The 27033-nt window shown below is 65.4% G+C and overlaps 1 protein-coding gene across 2 annotated transcripts in view; it reads left to right on the top strand.

Moving 5' to 3' along the window:
• The first annotated feature begins 131 nt into the window (after positions 1–131).
• The window catches only part of ttc19 (tetratricopeptide repeat domain 19), a 75649-nt gene continuing 48747 nt past the window's right edge, over positions 132–27033 (top strand). Inside the window, exons 1-5 of one of the 2 annotated variants that reach the window (XM_072468544.1) lie at positions 133–335; positions 10978–11066; positions 16107–16217; positions 22722–22760; positions 23211–23267. In XM_072468544.1, the coding sequence (XP_072324645.1) occupies positions 161–335; positions 10978–11066; positions 16107–16217; positions 22722–22760; positions 23211–23267 (471 nt within the window). In that variant the 5' untranslated portion in view covers positions 133–160. Of the gene's footprint in view, positions 336–10977; positions 11067–16106; positions 16218–22721; positions 22761–23210; positions 23268–27033 lie in introns of both variants that reach the window. The other variant, XM_072468545.1, reaches the window with a different exon arrangement.

The following is a 27033-nucleotide window of genomic DNA, read 5'->3' as shown; positions in this document are numbered from 1 at the left end:
TTAAGAGTCCAGGTGCTGTCCTTTTAAGAGACCCAGGATGCTGTCCCTTTAAGAGTCCGAGGTTGCTGTCCCTTTAAGACTGTGACGATCCTGTCCCTGATGACATTGAGTGGGTACTTCCGGTGGGTGACGTTGGTATTTCCGCTCCGTTGCCCGGGAGATGCTGCGCTCCGCGGGCTGTCGGGCCCTGATCCCTGGGCGGATATTCCGCACCTGGAGCCGGGGGTCAGAGCGGTGCCGCTCCCGGGAGCCCAGCCTGCAGCGCGGCCCAGAGCGGCGCTCAGCGGCCCCGGGAAGCGGCTCCGGCGCGGGGACCCTCAGCGCGGCCGGACTGGGTAAGGACGGGGGAGGGGAGAATGACCTGACTCCGCCCCCTGACCTGGCCCCGCCCCCTGACCTGGCCCCGCCCCTTCACTCTGCCCCCATTTCTGACAGCCTCTCCCCTCCCCTCTCCCCCCCTCCCCCCCTCTCCCCCCTCCCCCCGTCTCTCTCTCCCCCCCCCCCCCCTCCCCCCCCGTCTCTCTCCCCTCCCCTCCCCCCGTCTCTCTCCCCTCCCCTCCCCCCGTCTCTCTCCCCCCCCCCCTCCCCCCGTCTCTCTCCCCCCCCCCCCTCCCCCCGTCTCTCTCCCCCCCCCCTCCCCCCGTCTCTCTCCCCCCCCCCCCTCCCCCCGTCTCTCTCCCCCCCCCCCTCCCCCCGTCTCTCTCCCCCCCCTCCCCCCGTCTCTCTCCCCCCCCCTCCCCCCGTCTCTCCCCCCCCTCCCCCCGTCTCTCTCTCCCCCCCTCCCCCCGTCTCTCTCCCCCCCCCCTCCCCCCGTCTCTCTCCCCCCCCTCCCCCCCGTCTCTCTCCCCCCCCTCCCCCCGTCTCTCTCCCCCCCCTCCCCCCGTCTCTCTCCCCCCCCTCCCCCCGTCTCTCTCCCCCCCTCCCCCCGTCTCTCTCCCCTCCCCTCCCCCCGTCTCTCTTCCCCCCCCCGTCTCTCTTCCCCCCCCCGTCTCTCTCCCCCCCCCGTCTCTCTCCCCCCCCCCCGTCTCTCTCTCCCCCCCTCCCCCGTCTCTCTCCCCCCCTCCCCCCGTCTCTCTCCCCCCCCTCCCCCGTCTCTCTCCCCCCCCCTCCCCCCGTCTCTCTCCCCCCCCTCCCCCCGTCTCTCTCCCCCCCCTCCCCCCGTCTCTCTCCCCCCCCTCCCCCCGTCTCTCCCCCCCCCCCCCCCGTCTCTCCCCCCCCCCTCCCCCCGTCTCTCTCCCCCCCCCTCCCCCCGTCTCTCTCCCCCCCCTCCCCCGTCTCTCTCCCCCCCTCCCCCCGTCTCTCTCCCCCCCCCTCCCCCCGTCTCTCTCCCCCCTCCCCCCGTCTCTCTCCCCCCCTCCCCCGTCTCTCTCCCCCCCTCCCCCCGTCTCTCTCCCCCCCCTTCCCCCCGTCTCTCTCCCCCCCTCCCCCGTCTCTCTCCCCCCCTCCCCCCGTCTCTCTCCCCCCCCCTCCCCCCGTCTCTCTCCCCCCCCTCCCCCCGTCTCTCTCCCCCCCCCCCTCCCCCCGTCTCTCTCCCCCCCCCTCCCCCCGTCTCTCTCCCCCCCCTCCCCCCGTCTCTCTCCCCCCCCTCCCCCGTCTCTCTCCCCCCCCTCCCCCCGTCTCTCTCCCCCCCCTCCCCCCGTCTCTCTCCCCCCCTCCCCCCGTCTCTCTCCCCCCCCTCCCCCGTCTCTCTCCCCCCCCTCCCCCCGTCTCTCTCCCCCCCTCCCCCCGTCTCTCTCCCCCCCCTCCCCCCGTCTCTCTCCCCCCCCTCCCCCCGTCTCTCTCCCCCCCCTCCCCGTCTCTCTACCCCCCCCCTCCGTCTCTCTACCCCCCCCTCCCCCGTCTCTCTCCCCCCCCTCCCCCCGTCTCTCTCCCCCCCCCTCCCCCGTCTCTCTCCCCCCCCCTCCCCCGTCTCTCTCCCCCCCCTCCCCCCGTCTCTCTCCCCCCCCTCCCCCGTCTCTCTCCCCCCCCCTCCCCCCGTCTCTCTCCCCCCCCCTCTCTCCCCCCCCTCCCCCGTCTCTCTCCCCCCCCCCTCCCCGTCTCTCTCCCCCCCCCTCCCCCGTCTCTCTCCCCCCCCCTCCCCCGTCTCTCTCCCCCCCCCTCCCCCCGTCTCTCTCCCCCCCCCCCGTCTCTCTCCCCCCTCCCCCGTCTCTCTCTCCCCCCCTCCCCTGTCTCTCTCCCCCCCCTCCCCCGTCTCTCTCCCCCCCTCCCCCGTCTCTCTCCCCCCCTCCCCCCCGTCTCTCTCCCCCCCTCCCCCGTCTCTCTCCCCCCCTCCCCCGTCTCTCTCCCCCCCTCCCCCGTCTCTCTCCCCCCCTCCCCCGTCTCTCTCTCCCCCCCTCCCCTGTCTCTCTCCCCCCCCCTCCCCCGTCTCTCTCCCCCCCTCCCCCGTCTCTCTCCCCCCCTCCCCCGTCTCTCTCCCCCCTCCCCCGTCTCTCTCCCCCCCTCCCCCGTCTCTCTCCCCCCCTCCCCGTCTCTCTCCCCCCCTCCCCCGTCTCTCTCCCCCCTCCCCGTCTCTCTCCCCCCCTCCCCCGTCTCTCTCCCCCCTCCCCCGTCTCTCTCCCCCCCCTCCCCCGTCTCTCTCCCCCCCCCCTCCCCCGTCTCTCTCCCCCCCCCCGTCCTCCCCCGTCTCTCTCCCCCCCCTCCCCGTCTCTCTCCCCCCCCTCCCCCGTCTCTCTCCCCCCCCTCCCCCGTCTCTCTCCCCCCCTCCCCCGTCTCTCTCCCCCCCTCCCCGTCTCTCTCCCCCCCTCCCCGTCTCTCTCCCCCCCTCCCCGTCTCTCTCCCCCCTCCCGTCTCTCTCCCCCCCCGTCTCTCTCCCCCCCTCCCCCGTCTCTCTCCCCCCCTCCCCGTCTCTCTCCCCCCCTCCCCCGTCTCTCCCCCCTCCCCCGTCTCTCCCCCCCTCCCCCGTCTCTCCCCCCCCCCTCCCCCGTCTCTCCCCCCCCTCCCCGTCTCCCCCGTCTCTCCCCCCCCCTCCCCGTCTCTCCCCCCCCCTCCCCGTCTCTCCCCCCCCCCTCCCCGTCTCTCCCCCCCCTCCCCGTCTCTCCCCCCCTCCCGTCTCTCCCCCCCCTCCCCGTCTCTCCCCCCCCTCCCCGTCTCTCCCCCCCCCCTCCCCGTCTCTCCCCCCCCTCCCCGTCTCTCCCCCCCTCCCCGTCTCTCCCCCCCCTCCCCGTCTCTCCCCCCCTCCCCGTCTCTCCCCCCCCTCCCCGTCTCTCCCCGTCTCTCCCCCCCCTCCCCCGTCTCTCCCCCCCTCCCCCGTCTCTCCCCCCCTCCCCCGTCTCTCCCCCCCCTCCCCGTCTCTCTCCCCCCTCCCCGTCTCTCTCCCCCCCTCCCCCGTCTCTCTCCCCCCTCCCCCGTCTCTCTCCCCCCTCCCCCGTCTCTCTCCCCCCCTCCCCCGTCTCTCTCCCCCCTCCCCGTCTCTCTCCCCCCCTCCCCCGTCTCTCTCCCCCCTCCCCCGTCTCTCTCCCCCCCTCCCCGTCTCTCTCCCCCCTCCCCCGTCTCTCTCCCCCCCCTCCCCCGTCTCTCTCCCCCCCTCCCCGTCTCTCTCCCCCCCTCCCCCATCTCTCTCCCCCCCTCCCCCATCTCTCTCCCCCCTCCCCCGTCTCTCTCCCCCCTCCCCCGTCTCTCTCCCCCCCCTCCCCCGTCTCTCTCCCCCCCTCCCCGTCTCTCTCCCCTCCCGTCTCTCCCCCCCTCCCCCCCCCCCCCGTCTCTCCCCCCCTCCCCCCCCTCCCCCGTCTCTCCCCCCCCTCCCCCGTCTCTCCCCCCCTCCCCGTCTCTCCCCCCCCCTCCCCCGTCTCTCCCCCCCCTCCCCCGTCTCTCCCCCCCCCCTCCCCCGTCTCTCCCCCCCCTCCCCGTCTCCCCCCCCCCTCCCCGTCTCTCCCCCCCCTCCCCGTCTCTCCCCCCCCTCCCCGTCTCTCCCCCCCCTCCCCGTCTCTCCCCCCCCTCCCCCGTCTCTCCCCCCCCTCCCCGTCTCTCCCCCCCCTCCCCCGTCTCTCCCCCCCCTCCCCCGTCTCTCCCCCCCCTCCCCCGTCTCTCCCCCCCCTCCCCGTCTCTCCCCCCCCTCCCCGTCTCTCCCCCCCCTCCCCGTCTCTCCCCCCCCTCCCCGTCTCTCCCCCCCCTCCCCGTCTCTCCCCCCCCTCCCCGTCTCTCCCCCCCCTCCCCGTCTCTCCCCCCCCTCCCCGTCTCTCCCCCCCCTCCCCGTCTCTCCCCCCCGTCTCTCCCCCCGTCTCTCCCCCCCTCCCCCGTCTCTTCCCCCCCCCTCCCCGTCTCTCCCCCCCCCTCCCCCGTCTCTCCCCCCCTCCCCCGTCTCTCCCCCCCCTCCCCCGTCTCTCCCCCCCCTCCCCGTCTCTCCCCCCCTCCCCGTCTCTCCCCCCCCCTCCCCGTCTCTCCCCCCCCCTCCCCGTCTCTCCCCCCCCTCCCCCGTCTCTCCCCCCCTCCCCCGTCTCTCCCCCCCTCCCCCGTCTCTCCCCCCCTCCCCGTCTCTCCCCCCCTCCCCCGTCTCTCCCCCCCTCCCCCGTCTCTCCCCCCTCCCCGTCTCTCCCCCCCTCCCCCGTCTCTCCCCCCCTCCCCCGTCTCTCCCCCCCTCCCCCGTCTCTCCCCCCCTCCCCCGTCTCTCCCCCCCTCCCCCGTCTCTTCCCCCCTCCCCGTCTCTTCCCCCCCTCCCCCGTCTCTTCCCCCCCTCCCCCGTCTCTTCCCCCCCCCTCCCCCGTCTCTTCCCCCCCCCTCCCCCGTCTCTTCCCCCCCCTCCCCGTCTCTTCCCCCCCCCTCCCCCGTCTCTTCCCCCCCCCTCCCCCGTCTCTTCCCCCCCCCCTCCCCCGTCTCTCCCCCCCCCTCCCCCGTCTCTCCCCCCCCCTCCCCCGTCTCTCCCCCCCTCCCCGTCTCTCCCCCCCTCCCCGTCTCTGCCCCCCCTCCCCGTCTCTGCCCCCCCTCCCCGTCTCTGCCCCCCCTCCCCGTCTCTGCCCCCCCTCCCCGTCTCTCCCCCCCTCCCCCGTCTCTCCCCCCTCCCCCGTCTCTCCCCCCCCTCCCCGTCTCTCCCCCCCCTCCCCCGTCTCTCCCCCCCTCCCCCGTCTCTCCCCCCTCCCCCGTCTCTCTCCCCCCTCCCCGTCTCTCTCCCCCCCCTCCCCGTCTCTCTCCCCCCTCCCCCGTCTCTCTCCCCCCTCCCCCGTCTCTCTCCCCCCCCTCCCCCGTCTCTCTCCCCCCCTCCCCCGTCTCTCTCCCCCCTCCCCCGTCTCTCTCCCCCCTCCCCCGTCTCTCTCTCCCCCTCCCCGTCTCTCTCTCCCCCTCCCCGTCTCTCTCTCCCCCTCCCCGTCTCTCTCCCCCTCCCCGTCTCTCCCCCCTCCCCCCCCTCCCCCGTCTCTCCCCCCCTCCCCCCCCTCCCCCGTCTCTCCCCCCCCTCCCCGTCTCTCCCCCCCCTCCCCGTCTCTCCCCCCCCTCCCCGTCTCTCCCCCCCTCCCCCGTCTCTCCCCCCCTCCCCGTCTCTCCCCCCCCTCCCCGTCTCTCCCCCCCCCTCCCCGTCTCTCCCCCCCTCCCCGTCTCTCCCCCCCCCTCCCCGTCTCTCCCCCCCTCCCCCGTCTCTCCCCCCCTCCCCCGTCTCTCCCCCCCCTCCCCCGTCTCTCCCCCCCCTCCCCCGTCTCTTCCCCCCCCTCCCCCGTCTCTTCCCCCCCCTCCCCGTCTCTTCCCCCCCCTCCCCCGTCTCTTCCCCCCCCCCTCCCCCGTCTCTTCCCCCCCCCCTCCCCCGTCTCTTCCCCCCCTCCCCCGTCTCTTCCCCCCCTCCCCCCGTCTCTTCCCCCCCCCCTCCCCCGTCTCTTCCCCCCCCCTCCCCCGTCTCTTCCCCCCCCTCCCCCGTCTCTCCCCCCCCTCCCCCGTCTCTCCCCCCCCTCCCCCGTCTCTCCCCCCCCTCCCCCGTCTCTCCCCCCCCTCCCCGTCTCTCCCCCCCTCCCCGTCTCTGCCCCCCCTCCCCGTCTCTCCCCCCCTCCCCCGTCTCTCTCCCCCCCCTCCCCCGTCTCTCTCCCCCCCCTCCCCCGTCTCTCCCCCCCCCTCCCCCGTCTCTCCCCCCCTCCCCCGTCTCTCCCCCCCTCCCCCGTCTCTCCCCCCTCCCCCGTCTCTCCCCCCCCTCCCCGTCTCCCCCCCCCTCCCCGTCTCTCCCCCCCCTCCCCCGTCTCTCCCCCCCCTCCCCCGTCTCTCCCCCCCTCCCCCGTCTCTCCCCCCCCCTCCCCCGTCTCTCCCCCCCCTCCCCCGTCTCTCCCCCCCCTCCCCCGTCTCTCCCCCCCCTCCCCCGTCTCTCCCCCCCCTCCCCCGTCTCTCCCCCCCCTCCCCCGTCTCTCCCCCCCCCTCCCCCGTCTCTCCCCCCCCTCCCCGTCTCTCCCCCCCCTCCCCCGTCTCTCCCCCCCTCCCCCGTCTCTCCCCCCCTCCCCCGTCTCTCCCCCCCTCCCCGTCTCTCCCCCCCCTCCCCCGTCTCTCCCCCCCCTCCCCGTCTCTCCCCCCCTCCCCCGTCTCTCCCCCCCCTCCCCCGTCTCTCCCCCCCCCTCCCCCGTCTCTCCCCCCCCTCCCCCGTCTCTCCCCCCCTCCCCCGTCTCTCCCCCCCTCCCCGTCTCTCCCCCCCCTCCCCGTCTCTCCCCCCCCTCCCCCGTCTCTTCCCCCCCCTCCCCCGTCTCTTCCCCCCCCTCCCCCGTCTCTCCCCCCCCTCCCCGTCTCTCCCCCCCCCTCCCCGTCTCTCCCCCCCCTCCCCCGTCTCTCCCCCCCCTCCCCCGTCTCTCCCCCCCTCCCCCGTCTCTCCCCCCCCTCCCCCGTCTCTCCCCCCCCTCCCCCGTCTCTCCCCCCCCTCCCCGTCTCTCCCCCCCTCCCCGTCTCTCCCCCCCTCCCCGTCTCTCTCCCCCCTCCCTCTCCCCCTCCCCCGTCTCTCTCCCCCCTCCCCGTCTCTCTCCCCCCCTCCCCGTCTCTCTCCCCCCTCCCCGTCTCTCTCCCCCCTCCCCGTCTCTCTCCCCCCCTCCCCCGTCTCTCTCCCCCCTCCCCGTCTCTCTCCCCCCCTCCCCCGTCTCTCTCCCCCCCTCCCCCGTCTCTCTCCCCCCCTCCCCCGTCTCTCTCCCCCCTCCCCCGTCTCTCTCCCCCCTCCCCCGTCTCTCTCCCCCCCTCCCCCGTCTCTCTCCCCCCCCTCCCCCGTCTCTCTCCCCCCCTCCCCCGTCTCTCTCCCCCCTCCCCGTCTCTCTCCCCCCTCCCCGTCTCTCTCCCCCCTCCCCCGTCTCTCTCACCCCCTCCCCCGTCTCTCTCCCCCCCTCCCCGTCTCTCTCCCCCCCTCCCCGTCTCTCTCCCCCCCCTCCCCCGTCTCTCTCCCCCCTCCCCCGTCTCTCTCCCCCCCCTCCCCCGTCTCTCTCCCCCCTCCCCGTCTCTCTCCCCCCTCCCCGTCTCTCTCCCCCCTCCCCGTCTCTCTCCCCCCTCCCCGTCTCTCTCCCCCCCTCCCCGTCCTCTCTCCCCCCCTCCCCGTCTCTCTCCCCCCTCCCCGTCTCTCTCCCCCCTCCCGTCTCTCTCCCCCCTCCCCGTCTCTCTCCCCCCTCCCCGTCTCTCTCCCCCCTCCCCGTCTCTCTCCCCCCTCCCCGTCTCTCCCCCCCCTCCCCCCTCCCCCCCTCCCCCCTCCCCCCCTCCCCGTCTCTCCCCCCCCTCCCCGTCTCTCCCCCCCCTCCCCGTCTCTCCCCCCTCCCCGTCTCCCCCCTCCCCCGTCTCTCCCCCCTCCCCGTCTCCCCCCCCGTCTCTCCCCCCCTCCCCCGTCTCTCCCCCCTCCCCGTCTCTCCCCCCCCCTCCCCGTCTCTCCCCCCCCTCCCCGTCTCCCCCCCCCTCCCCGTCTCTCCCCCCCCCTCCCCGTCTCTCCCCCCCCTCCCGTCTCTCTCCCCCCCCCGTCTCTCCCCCCCTCCCCGTCTCTCCCCCCCCTCCCCCGTCTCTCCCCCCCCGTCTCTCCCCCCCCCCCTCCCCCGTCTCCCCCCCCCTCCCCGTCTCTCCCCCCCCTCCCCGTCTCTCCCCCCCCTCCCCGTCTCTCCCCCCCCTCCCCCGTCTCTCCCCCCCCTCCCCCGTCTCTCCCCCCCCCTCCCCCGTCTCTCCCCCCCCTCCCCGTCTCTCCCCCCCCTCCCCGTCTCTCTCTCCCCCTCCCCCCTCTCTCCCCCCACTCCCCCTCTCTCCCCCCCCCCTCCCCCGTCTCTCCCCCCTCCCTCCCCCGTCTCTCCCCCCCTCCCCCGTCTCTCTCCCCGCTCCCCCATCTCTCTCTCTCCCCGCTCCCCCCCCCCGTCTCTCTCTCTCCCTGCTCCCCCCCCGTCTCTCTCTCTCCCCGCTCCCCCCCGTCTCTCTCTCTCCCCGCTCCCCCCCGTCTCTCTCTCTCCCGCTCCCCCCCGTCTCTCTCTCTCCCCGCTCCCCCCCCGTCTCTCTCTCTCCCCGCTCCCCCCCGTCTCTCTCTCTCCCCGCTCCCCCCCGTCTCTCTCTCTCCCCGCTCCCCCCCCCGTCTCTCTCTCTCCCCGCTCCCCCCCCGTCTCTCTCTCTCTCTCTCCCCGCTCCCCCCCGTCTCTCTCTCTCTCTCTCCCCGCTCCCCCCCCCGTCTCCTCTCTCTCTCTCTCCCCGCTCTCCCCCCCCCCCCCGTCTCTCTCTCTCTCTCTCCCCGCTCCCCCCCCCGTCTCTCTCTCTCTCTCTCCCCGCTCCCCCCGTCTCTCTCTCTCTCTCTCCCCGCTCCCCCGTCTCTCTCTCTCTCTCTCCCCGCTCCCCCCGTCTCTCTCTCTCTCTCTCCCCGCTCCCCCCGTCTCTCTCTCTCTCTCTCTCCCCGCTCCCCCCGTCTCTCTCTCTCTCTCTCTCCCCGCTCCCCCCGTCTCTCTCTCTCTCTCTCTCTCCCCGCTCCCCCCGTCTCTCTCTCTCTCTCTCTCTCTCCCCGCTCCCCCCGTCTCTCTCTCTCTCTCTCTCTCCCCGCTCCCCCCGTCTCTCTCTCTCTCTCTCTCCCCGCTCCCCCCGTCTCTCTCTCTCTCTCTCTCTCCCCGCTCCCCCCGTCTCTCTCTCTCTCTCTCTCTCTCCCCGCTCCCCCCGTCTCTCTCTCTCTCTCTCTCTCCCCGCTCCCCCCGTCTCTCTCTCTCTCTCTCTCCCCGCTCCCCCCGTCTCTCTCTCTCTCTCTCTCTCTCCCCGCTCCCCCCGTCTCTCTCTCTCTCCGCTCCCCCCCCCGTCTCTCTCTCTCTCTCTCCCCGCTCCCCCCGTCTCTCTCTCTCTCTCTCTCCCCGCTCCCCCCCCCCGTCTCTCTCTCTCTCTCTCTCCCCGCTCCCCCCCCCCGTCTCTCTCTCTCTCTCTCTCCCCGCTCCCCCCCCGTCTCTCTCTCTCTCTCTCTCCCCGCTCCCCCCCCCGTCTCTCTCTCTCTCTCTCCCCGCTCCCCCCCCGTCTCTCTCTCTCTCTCTCCCCGCTCCCCCCGTCTCTCTCTCTCTCTCTCCCCGCTCCCCCCGTCTCTCTCTCTCTCTCTCCCCGCTCCCCCGTCTCTCTCTCTCTCTCTCCCCGCTCCCCCCGTCTCTCTCTCTCTCTCTCCCCGCTCCCCCCGTCTCTCTCTCTCTCTCTCTCTCCCCGCTCCCCCGTCTCTCTCTCTCTCTCCCCGCTCCCCCCATCTCTCTCTCTCTCTCTCTCTCTCTCCCCGCTCCCCCCGTCTCTCTCTCTCTCTCTCTCCCCGCTCCCCCCGTCTCTCTCTCTCTCTGTCTCTCTCTCTCCCCGCTCCCCCCGTCTCTCTCTCTCTCTCTCTCCCCGCTCCCCCCGTCTCTCTCTCTCTCTCTCCCCGCTCCCCCGTCTCTCTCTCTCTCTCCCCGCTCCCCCCGTCTCTCTCTCTCTCTCTCTCTCCGCGCTCCCCCCGTCTCTCTCTCTCTCCGCTCCCCCCGTCTCTCTCTCTCTCTCTCCCCGCTCCCCCCGTCTCTCTCTCTCTCTCTCTCCGCTCCCCCCGTCTTTCTCTCTCTCCGCTCCCCCCGTCTCTCTCTCTCTCTCTCCCCGCTCCCCCGTCTCTCTCTCTCTCTCTCCCCGCTCCCCCGTCTCTCTCTCTCTCTCTCCCCGCTCCCCCCGTCTCTCTCTCTCTCTCTCCCCGCTCCCCCCGTCTCTCTCTCTCTCTCTCTCTCTCCCCGCTCCCCCGTCTCTCTCTCTCTCTCTCTCCCCGCTCCCCCGTCTCTCTCTCTCTCTCTCTCTCTCTCCCCGCTCCCCCCCGTCTCTCTCTCTCTCTCTCTCTCCCCGCTCCCCCCGTCTCTCTCTCTCTCTCTCCCCGCTCCCCCCGTCTCTCTCTCTCTCTCTCTCCCCGCTCCCCCCGTCTCTCTCTCTCTCTCTCTCCGCTCCCCCCGTCTCTCTCTCTCTCTCCGCTCCCCCCGTCTCTCTCTCTCTCTCTCCCCGCTCCCCCGTCTCTCTCTCTCTCTCTCTCCGCTCCCCCCGTCTCTCTCTCTCTCCGCTCCCCCCGTCTCTCTCTCTCTCTCTCTCCCCGCTCCCCCCGTCTCTCTCTCTCTCTCTCTCGCCCCGCTCCCCCCGTCTCTCTCTCTCTCTCTCTCCCCGCTCCCCCGTCTCTCTCTCTCTCTCTCTCCCGCTCCCCCCGTCTCTCTCTCTCTCTCTCTCCCCGCTCCCCCGTCTCTCTCTCTCTCTCTCTCCCCGCTCCCCCGTCTCTCTCTCTCTCTCTCCCCGCTCCCCCGTCTCTCTCTCTCTCTCTCTCTCCCCGCTCCCCCCGTCTCTCTCTCTCTCTCTCTCTCCCCGCTCCCCCCGTCTCTCTCTCTCTCTCTCTCTCCCCGCTCCCCCCGTCTCTCTCTCTCTCTCTCTCTCTCTCCCCGCTCCCCCCGTCTCTCTCTCTCTCTCCCCGCTCCCCCCGTCTCTCTCTCTCTCTCTCTCTCCCCGCTCCCCCCGTCTCTCTCTCTCTCTCTCCCCGCTCCCCCTGTCTCTCTCTCTCTCTCTCTCCCCGCTCCCCCCGTCTCTCTCTCTCCCTCTCTCTGACCATGTGTTCTCTCTCCCCCCTCTCTCCAGTGTGTCTCGCTTTCAGCTTTTTCTCCCAGGACCAGACGGAAGAGCGGAATCCGGAGGATGACATCATCCTGCTCATCAAAAAGGCCAAGGTTTGCTTTTCTGTCTCAAATCAAACCGGCCACAATTGGCAGGGAATCCACCGCGGGATAGTGACCCCTAACACAGGGTCATTACCCGGGAGGGGGCAACCCAGCTGCTTCCCCCCCCCTCAGCCCAGCCCCTAATCCCCTCCCCTAACCACCCCCCCTGCAGCCCCTAACCCCTCCCTCAGCCCAGCCCCTAACCCTCTCCCCTAATCCCCTCCCCTAACCCGCCCCTAATCCCCTCCCCTAACCCGCCCCTAATCCCCTCCCCTAACCCGCCCCTAATCCCCCCCCCTGCAGCCCGTAACCCCCCCCCTGCAGCCCGTAACCCCCCCCTGCAGCCCGTAACCCCCCCCCGCAGCCCGTAACCCCCCCCCGCAGCCCGTAACCCCCCCCGCAGCCCGTAACCCCCCCCTGCAGCCCGTAACCCCCCCTGCAGCCCGTAACCCCCCCTGCAGCCCGTAACCCCCCCCTGCAGCCCGTAACCCCCCCCTGCAGCCCGTAACCCCCCCCGCAGCCCGTAACCCCCCCCTGCAGCCCGTAACCCCCCCCTGCAGCCCGTAACCCCCCCCTGCAGCCCGTAACCCCCCCTGCAGCCCGTAACCCCCCCCCTGCAGCCCGTAACCCCCCCCTGCAGCCCGTAACCCCCCCCTGCAGCCCGTAACCCCCCCCTGCAGCCCGTAACCCCCCCCTACAGCCCGTAACCCCCCCCTGCAGCCCGTAACCCCCCCTGCAGCCCGTAACCCCCCCCTGCAGCCCGTAACCCCCCCCTGCAGCCCGTAACCCCCCCTGCAGCCCGTAACCCCCCCTGCAGCCCGTAACCCCCCCCTGCAGCCCGTAACCCCCCCTGCAGCCCGTAACCCCCCCCTGCAGCCCGTAACCCCCCCCTGCAGCCCGTAACCCCCCCTGCAGCCCGTAACCCCCCCTGCAGCCCGTAACCCCCCCCTGCAGCCCGTAACCCCCCCCTGCAGCCCGTAACCCCCCCCTGCAGCCCGTAACCCCCCCCTGCAGCCCGTAACCCCCCCCTGCAGCCCGTAACCCCCCCTGCAGCCCGTAACCCCCCCCTGCAGCCCGTAACCCCCCCCTGCAGCCCGTAACCCCCCCCTGCAGCCCGTAACCCCCCCCTGCAGCCCGTAACCCCCCCCTGCAGCCCGTAACCCCCCCCTGCAGCCCGTAACCCCCCCCTGCAGCCCGTAACCCCCCCCTGCAGCCCGTAACCCCCCCCTGCAGCCCGTAACCCCCCCCTGCAGCCCGTAACCCCCCCCTGCAGCCCGTAACCCCCCCCTGCAGCCCGTAACCCCCCCCTGCAGCCCGTAACCCCCCCCTGCAGCCCGTAACCCCCCCCTGCAGCCCGTAACCCCCCCCTGCAGCCCGTAACCCCCCCCCTGCAGCCCGTAACCCCCCCCTGCAGCCCGTAACCCCCCCCTGCAGCCCGTAACCCCCCCCTGCAGCCCGTAACCCCCCCTGCAGCCCGTAACCCCCCCCTGCAGCCCGTAACCCCCCCCTGCAGCCCGTAACCCCCCCCTGCAGCCCGTAACCCCCCCCTGCAGCCCGTAACCCCCCCCTGCAGCCCGTAACCCCCCCCTGCAGCCCGTAACCCCCCCCTGCAGCCCGTAACCCCCCCCTGCAGCCCGTAACCCCCCCCTGCAGCCCGTAACCCCCCCCTGCAGCCCGTAACCCCCCCCTGCAGCCCGTAACCCCCCCCTGCAGCCCGTAACCCCCCCCTGCAGCCCGTAACCCCCCCCTGCAGCCCGTAACCCCCCCCTGCAGCCCGTAACCCCCCCCTGCAGCCCGTAACCCCCCCCTGCAGCCCGTAACCCCCCCCTGCAGCCCGTAACCCCCCCCTGCAGCCCGTAACCCCCCCTGCAGCCCGTAACCCCCCCCTGCAGCCCGTAACCCCCCCCTGCAGCCCGTAACCCCCCCCTGCAGCCCGTAACCCCCCCCTGCAGCCCGTAACCCCCCCCTGCAGCCCGTAACCCCCCCCTGCAGCCCCGTAACCCCCCCCTGCAGCCCGTAACCCCCCTGCAGCCGACCCCCCCCTGCAGCCCGTAACCCCCCCCTGCAGCCCGTAACCCCCCCCTGCAGCCCGTAACCCCCCCCTGCAGCCCGTAACCCCCCCCTGCAGCCCGTAACCCCCCCCTGCAGCCCGTAACCCCCCCCTGCAGCCCGTAACCCCCCCCTGCAGCCCGTAACCCCCCCCTGCAGCCCGTAACCCCCCCCTGCAGCCCGTAACCCCCCCCTGCAGCCCGTAACCCCCCCCTGCAGCCCGTAACCCCCTCCTGCAGCCCGTAACCCCCCCCTGCAGCCCGTAACCCCCCCCTGCAGCCCGTAACCCCCCCCTGCAGCCCGTAACCCCCCCCTGCAGCCCGTAACCCCCCCCTGCAGCCCGTAACCCCCCCCTGCAGCCCGTAACCCCCCCCTGCAGCCCGTAACCCCCCCCTGCAGCCCGTAACCCCCCCCTGCAGCCCGTAACCCCCCCCTGCAGCCCGTAACCCCCCCCTGCAGCCCGTAACCCCCCCCTGCAGCCCGTAACCCCCCCCTGCAGCCCGTAACCCCCCCCTGCAGCCCGTAACCCCCCCCTGCAGCCCGTAACCCCCCCCTGCAGCCCGTAACCCCCCCCTGCAGCCCGTAACCCCCCCCTGCAGCCCGTAACCCCCCCCTGCAGCCCGTAACCCCCCCCTGCAGCCCGTAACCCCCCCCTGCAGCCCGTAACCCCCCCCTGCAGCCCGTAACCCCCCCCTGCAGCCCGTAACCCCCCCCTGCAGCCCGTAACCCCCCCCTGCAGCCCGTAACCCCCCCCTGCAGCCCGTAACCCCCCCCTGCAGCCCGTAACCCCCCCCTGCAGCCCGTAACCCCCCCCTGCAGCCCGTAACCCCCCCCTGCAGCCCGTAACCCCCCCCTGCAGCCCGTAACCCCCCCCTGCAGCCCGTAACCCCCCCCTGCAGCCCGTAACCCCCCCCTGCAGCCCGTAACCCCCCCCTGCAGCCCGTAACCCCCCCCTGCAGCCCGTAACCCCCCCCTGCAGCCCGTAACCCCCCCCTGCAGCCCGTAACCCCCCCCTGCAGCCCGTAACCCCCCCCTGCAGCCCGTAACCCCCCCCTGCAGCCCGTAACCCCCCCCTGCAGCCCGTAACCCCCCCCTGCAGCCCGTAACCCCCCCCTGCAGCCCGTAACCCCCCCCTGCAGCCCGTAACCCCCCCCTGCAGCCCGTAACCCCCCCCTGCAGCCCGTAACCCCCCCCTGCAGCCCGTAACCCCCCCTGCAGCCCGTAAACCCCCCCTGCAGCCCGTAACCCCCCCCTGCAGCCCGTAACCCCCCCCTGCAGCCCGTAACCCCCCCCTGCAGCCCGTAACCCCCCCCTGCAGCCCGTAACCCCCCCCTGCAGCCCGTAACCCCCCCCTGCAGCCCGTAACCCCCCCCTGCAGCCCGTAACCCCCCCCTGCAGCCCGTAACCCCCCCCTGCAGCCCGTAACCCCCCCCTGCAGCCCGTAACCCCCCCCTGCAGCCCGTAACCCCCCCCTGCAGCCCGTAACCCCCCCCTGCAGCCCGTAACCCCCCCCTGCAGCCCGTAACCCCCCCCTGCAGCCCGTAACCCCCCCCTGCAGCCCGTAACCCCCCCCCTGCAGCCCGTAACCCCCCCCCTGCAGCCCGTAACCCCCCCCCTGCAGCCCGTAACCCCCCCCCTGCAGCCCGTAACCCCCCCCCTGCAGCCCGTAACCCCCCCCCTGCAGCCCGTAACCCCCCCCCTGCAGCCCGTAACCCCCCCCCTGCAGCCCGTAACCCCCCCCCCTGCAGCCCGTAACCCCCCCCCTGCAGCCCGTAACCCCCCCCCTGCAGCCCGTAACCCCCCCCCCCTGCAGCCCGTAACCCCCCCCCTGCAGCCCGTAACCCCCCCCCTGCAGCCCGTAACCCCCCCCCTGCAGCCCGTAACCCCCCCCCTGCAGCCCGTAACCCCCCCCCTGCAGCCCGTAACCCCCCCCCTGCAGCCCGTAACCCCCCCCTGCAGCCCGTAAACCCCCCCCTGCAGCCCGTAACCCCCCCCTTGCAGCCCCGAATTCAATCTGGGTGCTGTGCTTTGTGAAGACTGCGTTGACTCTGTTCTGACATTGGTTCTCAATAAAGGAAGGAAGGAGGTTTAGTGGAATGTGGGTCTTTGAACCTTGTCTTCTATCCAACAGTTAACCTGGTTGTAGTTCAACTTTCCTTTGCCATCAGTCCCCCATAACCCGAACACCCATGTCTATTAAAAACCTGTCTAACTCTTTCTGGTTTCAATTGTCCAGCATCTTCCCAGGGAAGAGAATTCAGAAACTAATGACTCTCTGAGAAAAATAATCTCCCGCACAACAGGAAACACCCCACTATCCACCCGGTCAAATTGCCTCCGCATCGTTTGTGCTTCAATAAGATTAGCTCATCCTTCCAAACTCTCAGTTGATGCAGGCCCAACCTTTCTTTATCCGATCAGCCCCTCACCCCAGGAATGAGTCCAGTAAACCTCTGAACTGCTTCTGATAAGGAGACCCAATCTGCTCCTGTACAGCTGCAGTAAAACCTCCCCACTTTTATATTCCAGTCTATTTTAACATCCCATTTGCCTTCCTCGTCACTTGTACCTGCAGACTAACGTTTTGGGATTCATGTACCAGGACACCCAGCTCCCTCTGTACCTCGAGTTCGGTAATCTCTCTCCTGCTTTTCAAATCTTCCTGCCAAAGTCGACCAGTTCACTTTTACCGCACGTTATATTCCATCTGCCAAATTTTTACCCACTCACTCAACCTGGCTACATCCCATTGCAGACTCTCCTCCTCCTCCTGACAACTTACTTTCCTACTGATCCGCAAATTTCCCTTCCATACATTCAGTCCCTTTATCCAAGACATTGATACGAATAGTAAGTAGCCAGAACCCCAGCACTGATCCCTGTAGCATTCCACTTGTAACAGCTTAAGATAACCCATTTATCCCCATTCTCTGCATTTATCCTCATTCACTAACCAATCCGTGATCCACATTACTGTGTTAATGCCCTGACTCTCTGCAGCTCAGTGTCATAATGGGGAAGCCGGAAGATGCTGACCGCTTCTTACACCAGGCCCTAAAGCTTGCCCAGCAGACACGTAACAATCAGGCCATCATCTACACCTACATTCAGGTAAGGGGTTAGGCCCCCAATGTCTATGGGGAAGGTGTTTGGGGTCTATAGAGTGTGGTCTCGCAGTGTCCGAGGGGAAGGTGTTTGGGGTCTATAGGGTGCGGTCTCGCAGTGTCCGAGGGGAAGGTGTTTGGGGGTCTATAGGGTGTGGTCACGCAGTGTCCGAGGGGAAGATGTTTGGGGTCTATAGGGTGTGGTCTCGCAGTGTCCGAGGGGAAGGTGTTTGGGGGTCTATATGGTGCGGTCTCTGTGCGAGGAGGAAGGAGTTTGGGAATCAATAGGGTGTGGTCTCCGTGTTAGTGGGGAAGGTGTTTGGGAGTCTATAGGGTGTGGTCTCGCTGTGTCCGAGGGGAAGGTGTTTGGGGGTCTATAGGGTGCGGTCTCGCGGTGTCTGAGGGGAAGGTGTTTGGGGTCTATCGGGTGCGGTCTCACGGTGTCCGAGGGGAAGGTGTTTGGGGGTCTATAGGGTGCAGTCTCGCGGTGTCTGAGGGGAAGGTGTTTGGGGTTTATCGGGTGCGGTCTCAGTGTCCGAGGGGAAGGTGTTTGGGGGTCTATAGGGTGCGGTCTCGCGGTGTCTGATGGGAAGGTGTTTGGGGTCTATCGGGTGCGGTCTCAGTGTCCGAGGGGAAGGTGTTTGGGGGTCTATAGGATGCGGTCTCGCGGTGTCTGAGGGGAAGGTGTTTGGGGTTTATCGGGTGCGGTCCCGCGGTGTCTGAGGGGAAGGTGTTTGGGGGTCTATAGGGTGCGGTCTCGCGGTGTCAGAGGGGAAGGTGTTTGGGGTTTATCGGGTGCGGTCCCGCGGTGTCTGAGGGGAAGGTGTTTGGGGTCTATAGGGTGCGGTGTCAGAGGGGAAGGTGTTTGGGGTTTATCGGGTGCGGTCCCGCGGTGTCTGAGGGGAAGGTGTTTGGGGTCTATAGGGTGCGGTCTCGCGGTGTTAGAGGGGAATGTGTTTGGGGTCTATCGGGTGCGGTCTCGCGGTGTCCGAGGGGAAGGTGTTTGGGGTCTATAGGGTGCGGTCTCGCGGTGTCAGAGGGGAAGGTGTTTGGGGTCTATAGGGTGCGGTCTCAGTGTCCGAGGGGAAGGTGTTTGGGGGTCTATAGGGTGCGGTCTCGCGGTGTCTGAGGGGAAGGTGTTTGGGGGTCTATCGGGTGCGGTCTCGCGGTGTCTGTGGGAAGCTGTTTGGGGTCTATCGGGTGCGGTCTCAGTGTCCGAGGGGAAGGTGTTTGGGGGTCTATAGGGTGCGGTCTCGCGGTGTCTGAGGGGAAGGTGTTTGGGGGTCTATAGGGTGCGGTCTCGCGGTGTCTGAGGGGAAGGTGTTTGGGGTCTATCGGGTGCGGTCTCAGTGTCCGAGGGGAAGGTGTTTGGGGGTCTATAGGATGCGGTCTCGCGGTGTCTGAGGGGAAGGTGTTTGGGGTTTATCGGGTGCGGTCCCGCGGTGTCTGAGGGGAAGGTGTTTGGGGGTCTATAGGGTGCGGTCTCGCGGTGTCAGAGGGGAAGGTGTTTGGGGTTTATCGGGTGCGGTCCCGCGGTGTCTGAGGGGAAGGTGTTTGGGGTCTATAGGGTGCGGTCTCGCGGTGTCAGAGGGGAAGGTGTTTGGGGTTTATCGGGTGCGGTCCCGCGGTGTCTGAGGGGAAGGTGTTTGGGGTCTATAGGGTGCGGTCTCGCGGTGTTAGAGGGGAATGTATTTGGGGTCTATCGGGTGCGGTCTCGCGGTGTCCGAGGGGAAGGTGTTTGGGGTCTATAGGGTGCGGTGTCAGAGGGGAAGGTGTTTGGGGTCTATCGGGTGCGGTCTCGCGGTGTCCGAGGGGAAGGTGTTTGGGGTCTATAGGGTGCGGTCTCAGTGTCCGAGGGGAAGGTGTTTGGGGGTCTATAGGGTGCGGTCTCGCGGTGTCCGAGGGGAAGGTGTTTGTGGGTCCATAGGGTGCGGTGTCTGAGGGGTAGCTGTTTGGGGTCTATCGGGTGCGGTCTCAGTGTCCGAGGGGAAGGTGTTTGGGGGTCTATAGGGTGCGGTCTCGCGGTGTCTGAGGGGAAGGTGTTTGGGGGTCTATCGGGTGCGGTCTCGCGGTGTCTATGGGAAGCTGTTTGGGGTCTATAGGGTGCGGTCTCGCGGTGTCTGAGGGGAAGATGTTTGGGGGTCTATCGGGTGCGGTCTCAGTGTCAGAGGGGAAGGTGTTTGGGGTCTATCGGGTGCGGTCTCACGGTGTCAGAGGGGAAGGTGTTTGGGGGTCTATAGGGTGCGGTCTCGCGGTGTCAGAGGGGAAGGTGTTTGGGGGTCTATAGGGTGCGGTCTCGCGGTGTCAGAGGGGAAGGTGTTTGGGGTCTATAGGGTGCGGTCTCCGTGTCCGAGGGGAAGGTGTTTGGGGGTCTATAGGGTGTGGTCTCACGGTGCCTGAGGGGAAGGTGTTTGGGGTCTATCCGGTGCGGTCTCGCGGTGTCCGAGGGGAAGATGTTTAGGGGTCTATAGGGTGCGGTCTCACGGTGCCAGAGGGGAAGGTGTTTGGGGGACTATAGGGTGCGGTCTCAGTGTCCGAGGGGAAGATGTTTGGGGTCTATAGGGTGCGGTCTAGCGGTGTCTGAGGGGAAGGTGTTTGGGAGTCTATAGGGTGCGGTCTCGCGGTGTCAGAGGGGAAGCTGTTTGGGGTCTATAGGGTGCGGTCTCGCGGTGTCTGAGGGGAAGATGTTTGGGGGTCTATCGGGTGCGGTCTCAGTGCCAGAGGGGAAGGTGTTTGGGGTCTATCGTGTGCGGTCTCACGGTGTCAGAGGGGAAGGTGTTTGGGGGTCTATAGGGTGCGGTCTCGTGATGTCTGACGGGAAGGTATTTGGGGTCTATCGGGTGCGGTCTCGGTGTCTGAGGGGAAGATGTTTGGGGGTCTATAGGGTGTGGTCTCACGGTGTCAGAGGGGAAGGTGTTTGGGGTCTATCGGGTGCGGTCTCACGGTGTCAGAGGGGAAGGTGTTTGGGGGTCTATAGGGTGCGGTGTCTGTGGGAAGCTGTTTGGGGTCTATAGGGTGCGGTCTCGCGGTGTCTGAGGGGAAGATGTTTGGGGGTCTATCGGGTGCGGTCTCAGTGTCAGAGGGGAAGGTGTTTGGGGGTCTATAGGATGCGGTCTCGCGGTGTCTGTGGGAAGCTGTTTGGGGTCTATAGGGTGCGGTCTCGCGGTGTCTGAGGGGAAGATGTTTGGGGGTCTATCGGGTGCGGTCTCAGTGTCAGAGGGGAAGGTGTTTGGGGTCTATCGGGTGCGGTATCACGGCGTCAGAGGGGAAGGTGTTTGGGGGTCTATAGGATGCGGTCTCGTGATGTCTGACGGGAAGGTATTTGGGGTCTATCGGGTGCGGTCTCGGTGTCTGAGGGGAAGATGTTTGGGGGTCTATAGGGTGTGGTCTCACGGTGTCAGAGGGGAAGGTGTTTGGGGTCTATAGGGTGTGGTCTCACGGTGTCAGAGGGGAAGGTGTTTGGGGTCTATAGGGTGTGGTGTCTGTGGGAAGCTGTTTGGGGTCTATAGGGTGCGGTCTCGCGGTGTCTGAGGGGAAGATGTTTGGGGGTCTATCGGGTGCGGTCTCAGTGTCAGAGGGGAAGGTGTTTGGGGTCTATCGGGTGCGGTATCACGGCGTCAGAGGGGAAGGTGTTTGGGGGTCTATAGGGTGCGGTCTCGCGGTGTCTGAGGGGAAGATGTTTGGGGGTCTATCGGGTGCGGTATCACGGTGTCAGAGGGGAAGGTGTTTGGGGGTCTATAGGATGCGGTCTCGCGGTGTCTGTGGGAAGCTGTTTGAGGTCTATCGGGTGCGGTCACAGTGTGCGAGGGACACAGGACTCTTGGGAGGGTGTGTTAGGTGACCTGCCCTTGTTGCTGGATCTCCTCCCAGTGCTGTGACATTCTGGTGGGACTGTCTCCCACTGCACCTCCCATGGGATCTTGGAGCTGATTGGAAAGCTCGGTCGTCATCTCTGCAAGAACAGGTTAGCTGTCCCCTCGTCCGCATTTATTTCTTTCAGCTTTGGAAGTCATGTTATTCCTGACAGAGCCTAAAGCTGCAGAGCCTAACAACCTGTCCAGCTCAATCTCCCTCCCATCTGAGGAGTGCGAGACCAAGTACAGCACGGTGGCGCAGTGGTTAGTACTGCTGCCTACCGCACAGAGGACCCGGGTTCGATCCCGGCTCTGGGTCACTGCCACACGGGCAGTGGGAGTTTGCACATTCTCCCCGTGTCTGTGTGGGTTTCACCTCCACAACATAAAGATGTGCAGGATAGGTGGATTGGCCACGCTAAATTGCCCCTTAATTGGAGATAAATAATTGGGTACTCTAAAAATTCAAACAAAAAGGTGTGTGAGACCAGCCTGGGTGTTAAACGCAGCTCTGGGTTCAAGGAAAGCTCTGGAGACTTGAACACAAATTCCAGCCTACCCTCCCCTTACAGAGGGGCCGCCACCTTGTCGGGAGGGGTGGTCAGTGCTGAGGGAGCATCACCCTGCCGGGGGCGGGGGGATTGATCTGTGGTGAGGGGGTGCCGGCCTGTCAAAGGGGTCTGTGATGAGGTGCCACGCCCATGTTGGGGCCAGGGTGGGTCTGGAGCAAGGGGGCACTATCTTGTCAATGGGGAGTGGCAGCCTGTGATGAGGGGGCACCACTCTGGGCGAAACCTATGGCTCTTTTGTCCTGTATGTGGCTGTGAGCCCTTACGAAGTGTGTGCCGACACTTGTTCTCACATCTCGAGGAAGGCCGCCTGCCGCTGTCTGTCAACCCTGGGTCGTGGAAGGCTCCACTGAGCGGCTGTTCTCTGGGGGCCCTCCTGTGGCAGCGAAGCAGGCCCTGCCGTGGCTTCCTCTTCAGGCTCCTGCCTCTGGAGCGCAAGGCGCCTCCATTCACGTCTTCTCTCCCCACTAAGCAGCAGAGGAATGATAGCCAGTTTCACAGGCTCCATCTCTCTCGCTAGTCGCTGCAAAGGAAAAGAGAGACGGAGAGAGAAAGAGAGGTTGACCCTTTGCCCATTCACCTTCAGTAGCTGTGTCCCGACTGGCAGTGACTACTTTCCTGATCATTACATTGAGGACCTGTCTCACAGCAGCTGCCAGAATGGATAAGATCCCACATTGCCCTGTCCCCATTCAGCTTGACCGAGTGGCAACCGTTTTGTCTCCTTCGCTTTTTTGTAAGCTGTAGGCCCTTGTTTCACTCGGGCACGGCATGAAACCTGGTCAAGAGGGGCCCCTGTAATTCTCCCCGTATCTGCCTGGGTCTCACCCCCACAACCCAAAGGTGTGCAGGGCAGATGGATTGGCCGTGCTCAATTGTCTCTCTTAATTGGAAATTTTATTTTTTAAAGTTTTTTTAAAAAGGGGGCTCTGTAAAGATGTCTCAGCACTCGCATCTGATGGATCAGGTCGCCCTGCTTAATCTGTGTGCCTTGTTCACTGTTGAGGGGAATGTATGTGCTCGCCCACTCAACAGGGGAACTATAGCAGTCACAGAATTACAAGGCCAGTGTACCAAGGGTTAACTGCTGCACTGCAATCAGTGGCACTCACACATATCAATGGTGAGTCAGTGGGCATAATTGGCTCAGCTGTCAGACTGAAGGAATGTTAATTTACGAGTGGCTCAATGACCTCCGCTGCATCAGAATGTTCATTGTTGGCATGCCCCTCCATTAAAGCTGACATAGTCGGGACTGAACTCACTGGTAACTCCCACCCCCACCCCACCCCCCACCTCCATCTGAGTGGATACTTCATCCCATGGTTACTGGCTACCCACCCAATGCACTAGCCCGGGCTTCTCTTCCCCACGTGAGGGCCCTCCATGAAGGCAGAGGCCCAGCAGCTGAGCAATTCGGCCTTCAGATGGGTCGGCTAGAAACTTGGCCCTTCTGGCACTGAGTCCTCCCCCCTTCAGGGCCAAACTCTTTCTCCCCCCCCCCCCCCCCTCCCCCTCTCAAACCCCAGTTGCCACATCGCTCCCGGAACGCAGAGGCCTTTTGGCGGTTTCCCCTCGGCCCTCCCGATGCCCTCTCTCCCCTGGTAGACTGTGCTGGACCGTGGCGAGCTGCACGCTCACCTATGGACTCCCCTTGGAGGTGACATAATGTTCAGTGTGCACCATGTTTCTCTGATGCTCAGTAGCAGTGGTTAGCACTGTTGCTTCACAGTGCCAGGGTCCCGGGTTCATTTCCCGGCTTGGGTCACTGTCTGTGGGGAGTCTGCACGTTCTCCCCGTGTCTGTGTGGGTTTCCTCCGGGTTCTCCGGTTTCCTCCCACAAGTCCTGAAAGACGTGCTTGTTAGGTGAATTGGACATTCTGAATTCTCCCTCTGTGTACCCGAACAGGTGCCAGAATGTGGCGACGAGGGGATTTTCACAGTAACTTCATTGCAGTGTTAACGTAAACCTACTTGTGACACTAATAGAGATTATTATTTCTCTCTCTCTCTCTCTCTCTCTCTCTCTCTCTCTCTCTCTCTCTCTCTCTCTCTCTGACTCTTCTCCCTTATCATTGTTCTCTGCAGATGGCTAATCTGGCATTTCTCCGAGGTGACCTACTTAATGTAAGTATCCAGAATGATCAGGCCAGGTCAGCCTGAAATCTCCCACGCACCCACGAACCCAGTGTCCGAACGCATTCCCTCCTCTCGCTCCCTCCTTCTGTCTCCCCAGGCCTTTCTCGCCTGCCCACCCACCGTCTCCCCCAGGCTTTCCTCATCCCTCACCCTCCTCCTGTCTCCCCCAGACTCTTCTCATTTCTCCCCCCACCCTCATCCATCTCCCTCAGGCCCCCTTCTGCAACCTGCAACACTCCCCTTCCCACCCTCCACAGTCTCCCACATGTCTTCCACTCTCCTCCATCACCATCCCCGATCTCCCCAACACCATCCTTTCTCCCATCCCAGTTTCCCTTTGGCCCTTCTCTCCCCCTATCCTCCTGAACCCTGAACCCACACAATTTTGCCTGGGACATTTGTAATTGAGTACTCACTGTGTCCCTCTCTCGCTCTCAGGCAGAGAAGCTTTTCAAAGCAGCAATGAGCCAGATGTTGGGATCGGGAACTCGGCAGGTAAATATCTTACAATCTGATCAGTGCCAGGGATCAAATATTTGTTCATTGGAAGTGGGTGTTGCTGGCTAGGCCTATCCCTAATTGCCCTTCAGAAGCTGGTGGGGAGCTGCCTTCTTGAGCCGCTGCAGTCCCTGACGTGTATGTACACCCACTGTGCTGTTAGAGAGGGAGTTCCAGGCTGTTGTCCCAGTGACAGTGAAGGGATGGCCAATATATTTCCAAGTCAGGGCGGTGAGTGACTTGGAGGGGAACCTCCAGGTGGTGGGGTTCCCAGGTATCTGCTGCCCTTGTCCTTCTAGATGAAGGTTTGGAAGCTGCTGTTGAACATATGAAATGGAGCCTGATCGCTATTCATTAATATTGTGGCTGATCTGAATTCCACATTCCCCATCTACCCCCTCCCCCCCAAAAAAAGACCTTTGACCCCCCTTGCCCAACAAGAATCGATCTGCCTCCGTCTTAAAAATATTCAGTGACTCCGCCTCCAGAGCTCAAGTGTCCCAGAGTCACTGAACCCTCAGAGAAAAATAACTTTCCTCATCTCTGGCCTGAGAAGACGACCTCTCGTTTTAAAACCCTGCCCCCTCGCTCTGGACGTGCCCACAAGAGGAAACACCCATGCCCAAATTGTCGAGACTGTTCAGGATTTCATATATTTCAATCAAGTCACCCCTCACTCTTCTAAACTCCAGTGGAAACAAGCCCAGTCTGTCCAATATACCCTCACAAGACAACCCGCCCAGTCCAGGTATCAATAGTGAATCTCTGAACCGCCTCCCAACGCATTTACACCTTTCCTTAAATAAGGAGACCAAAACTGTGCTCAGTATTCGACATGTGGTCTTGTAATCAAGGACAGCATTCCATTAACTTTTTGTGACTCATGCACTCAAACATCTAGATCCTTCTGCATCTTGGATTTCTGCTCTCCATTTAAATAAAACTCTGCTTTTTTTATTCTCCCTCCAACTTCACATTTTCCCACGTTATGCTCCATCTGTCAGATTTTTGCCCACTCACTCAAACCTATCTATATCTGTCGATATAGCATATCTTCCTCACAGCATACCTTTCTACCTATCTTCGTGTCATCAGCAAATTTAGCTACCATGCCTTCACTTCCCTCATCTGAGTCATTGACATAAATTGTAAAAGGTTGAGGTCCCAGCACTGACCCCTGCCTCACAGCGACAGAGACTCTGGTTCGATTGTGGCCTCGGGTCACTGTCTGTGTGGAGGCTGCACGTTCTCCTGTGCTTGCATGGGTTTCCCTGGATGCTCTGGTTTCCTCCCACAGTGCAAAGATGTGCAGGTTAGGTGAATTGGCCATGCTTAATTGCCTCTTAGGGTAGGTTGCAGGTATAGGGCGAAGGTTTGGGCCTAAGGTGTTCGTTTGAAGAGTCAGTGCAGACCCGATGGGCCGAATAGACTCCTGCGCTGTAGGGATTGCATGACTCCACTCGTTACATCCTGCCAATCAGACAAAGACATTCAAAGTGTATTGGGTTGCTTAATTATAGTTCATAGCAGATACAAATAGCATGTTCAAGTTTTCTGTTTGTTTAAGAACTGTTTAACTGATAGAAACAGGAGGAGGCCATTCGGCCCTTCGAACCTGCACTGTCATTCATTATGGTCATGGCTGATCATTAAGTTCAATATCCTGATCCCACCTTCCCCCCCCATATCCCTTCATCCCTTTAGCCCCAAGAGCTGGATCTAATTCCTTCTTGAAATTACACAAGTTTTGGTCTCAACTACTTTCTGTGGGAGTGAATTCCACAGATTCACCGCTCTCTGGGTGAAGAAATTTCTCCTCACCTCAGTCCTAAAAGGTTTACCCCTTATCCTCAAACTGTGACCCCTAGTTCTGGAGACCCCACCATCGGGAACATTCTTTCTGAATCTACCCTGTCTAATCCTGTTAGAATTTTATACGTTTCTGAGATCCACCAGCCGCACTGAGCCACAGGGTGGAGAAGCTGACTACCCCCCAAACAGGACCCGCCTGTGAGCGATCAGCGAGGCGCAGGCTAAAACATCTGCCCCCGCTCCCATCTGCAGCTCTGGCAAGTCTGACACCTGACTGTGGCCCCAGGGGCCTGGGCTCCAGGTCCACATTGAGCAGGACCGTTGACATGATGCTGAAGAACCACCCCCAAAACCTCGCCAACTTTGAGGACCAGAACACGTGTGCGTGATTGGCCGGGCTCCCCGACACCACTCACAAATATCCTCCAGCCCCTCTCACATCCTCGACCTCTCCAGGTGGGCTCTGTGTCCTACCCCAGCCTCACGCACCAGGTGAGGTGTTCACCCTCCGCAGCACCTCACACCGCAGTCCCTCCTCCAGCGCCATCCCCAGCTCCTCCCACTTGGCCTTAACTCCCTCCAGAGACGCCCTGTCCCCCTCAAATCCTCCCATAAATCGCTGAGACGAGCCCCCCCTCCAACTCCATCACCGACAACACCCCCTCCAGCAAAGAGGAGGGTGATGTCACTGGAAAGGTCAGACAGACCATTTTCACAAAATCCCGCACCTGCATGTCCCCGAAACTCTCCCCTCGTGGCACCCCTACCATCACCCCCAACTCCTCCAGACTCGCTAACGCCTCTTCTAGGAACAGATCCCTTATTTCCACCACCCCTCGCTCCTCCCTTCCCCGAAACCTGGCATCCACCATCCCGCGCTCAAACCCATGGTTCCCCGAATCAGCATCAACTTCAACCCCGCCCAAACTTAAAGTGCTGCCGTAACTGCTTCCATATTTTCAGCGTGGACTTCCCGAATATCTCCCCGGGGCAAACAGAAGCGGTGCCGTTGCCAAAGCCCGCAACCCCGGCCCCTTACAACCTGCCTCCCACCTTCACCCACAAAGCCTCCACCTTCCTCCTAATCCTTGCAACCTTGCCTGCCCACACAAATGACAAAATCAGCCTCTCCACCCCCATAAAAGAAGATTGTGGCAAAAAAACCGGCAGGACTGAAACGAGATAAAGAACCATGGCTGAATGTTCATCTTAACCGCCTGCACCCGGCCTGCCAACAATAAAGGAAGGCGATGCCCCCTCAATGAATCCGCCTTGACCCTACCCACCAGACTCCCGAAGTTCAACTTGCTGAGCTCAATCCCAAGCCACCTGCTTTCCCAGATACCCAAACATAGAGAATAGAAGCAGGAGGAGGCCATTCGGCCCTTCAAGCCTGCTCCATATTCATTTTTCATCATGGCTGATCATCAAGTTCAATACCACCCCCCCCGTATCCCTTGATCCCTTTAGCCCCAACAGCTGTATCTAATTTCTTACACAATGTTTTGGCCTCAACTACTTTCTGTGGGAGCGAATTCCACAGATTCACCGCTCTCTGGGTGAAGAAATCTCTCCTCACCTCAGTCCTAAAAGGTTCACCTCTTATCCTCAAACTATGACCCCTAGTTCTGGACTCCCCCACCATCGGGAACATTCTTTCTGAATCTACCCTGTCTAATCCTGTTAGAATTTTATAAGTTTCTATGAGATCCCCATTCATTCTTCGAAACTCCAACGAATATTATCGAAACCGATTTAGTCTCTCCCCATAAGACAGTCCCGCCATCCCAGGAATCAGCCTGGTAAACCCTCGCTGCTCTCCCTCCACAGCAAGAACATCCTTCCTCAGATAAGGACACCAAAACTGGACACAATACTCCAGGTGCGGCCTCACCAATGCCCTATACAATTGCAGTAAAACATCTCTATTCCTGTACTCAAATCCTCTCAC

Source organism: Scyliorhinus torazame, chromosome 11, assembly GCF_047496885.1.
Source record: "Scyliorhinus torazame isolate Kashiwa2021f chromosome 11, sScyTor2.1, whole genome shotgun sequence".
Lineage (NCBI taxonomy): Eukaryota > Metazoa > Chordata > Chondrichthyes > Carcharhiniformes > Scyliorhinidae > Scyliorhinus > Scyliorhinus torazame.
This window is presented reverse-complemented; position numbering and strand designations above follow the sequence as displayed.